General features: G+C 55.2%; 1 protein-coding gene across 1 annotated transcript in view; it reads right to left on the bottom strand.

Moving 5' to 3' along the window:
* LOC119587997 (ADP/ATP translocase 1-like) overlaps positions 1–461 on the bottom strand; it is a 4,393-nt gene extending 3,932 nt beyond the window's left edge. Inside the window, exon 1 of the mRNA XM_037936718.1 lies at positions 218–461. Coding sequence (XP_037792646.1) covers positions 218–380 — 163 coding nt within the window. The 5' untranslated portion in view covers positions 381–461. The remainder of the gene's footprint in view (positions 1–217) is intronic.
* Positions 462–689: the final 228 nt, after the last annotated feature.

The following is a 689-nucleotide window of genomic DNA, read 5'->3' as shown; positions in this document are numbered from 1 at the left end:
CGGGAGCTAAAAGGCAGAGTAAAGAAAAATTAACTAATACAGAGGAGAGAGATCCGGACGTGGGCTTAGAGACGAAGAAGCACTTTTCACCATTCGAGAATTCTTGAGATTAACTTCACGACTTAAATTCAATCTGGTTCATTAATCCTCGACACTTTCCCGTTCCTCTTCACTACCGATGCCTCGTTCGAAACTCCCGGTCGCGACTTCGACTCACCCTTGTAGGCCTGGTCGGCGCTGATCTGTTTGGACACCGCCTGGACCTGCAGCAGGAGCTTCACGCGCTCGATGGGGGCGACGGCGGTCTTAGACACGGCGGCGGCGATGCCTCCGGCCAGAAAGTCCTTCAGGAAGCTCGTAGGATCGAAGGCCTTCCCCATTTTGGCGGCTGGTGAGTGTGCGCGGGAGCTCTTGTTCCAGACAGGTCTCGGCGAAGACTGAGGCCGAAGCACCGAGGCCTATGGGTAGACTATATTAATACGGATTCTACCAGCCAATCAGCGGCGAGTACTCTGCTGACGTCACGTTGACAGGGCACCTATAGTAGCCCTTCTAGTGCCTCGCCCTTCCCCCCTCTGTCCGTCCTCCCCTCCCTTCCTTATCCGCCATTCTGCCCTCTGCCCCTCCTTCCCCCTCCATACTAGTCTCCCCTGGGATCATGTGATTTTCCCTGTCATTCACCGTCCATT

Source organism: Penaeus monodon, chromosome 23 (genome assembly GCF_015228065.2).
Source record: "Penaeus monodon isolate SGIC_2016 chromosome 23, NSTDA_Pmon_1, whole genome shotgun sequence".
NCBI classification, from domain to species: Eukaryota; Metazoa; Arthropoda; class Malacostraca; order Decapoda; family Penaeidae; genus Penaeus; species Penaeus monodon.
Note: the sequence above shows the minus strand (reverse complement) of the source record. Positions and strands in the feature narration are given on the sequence as shown.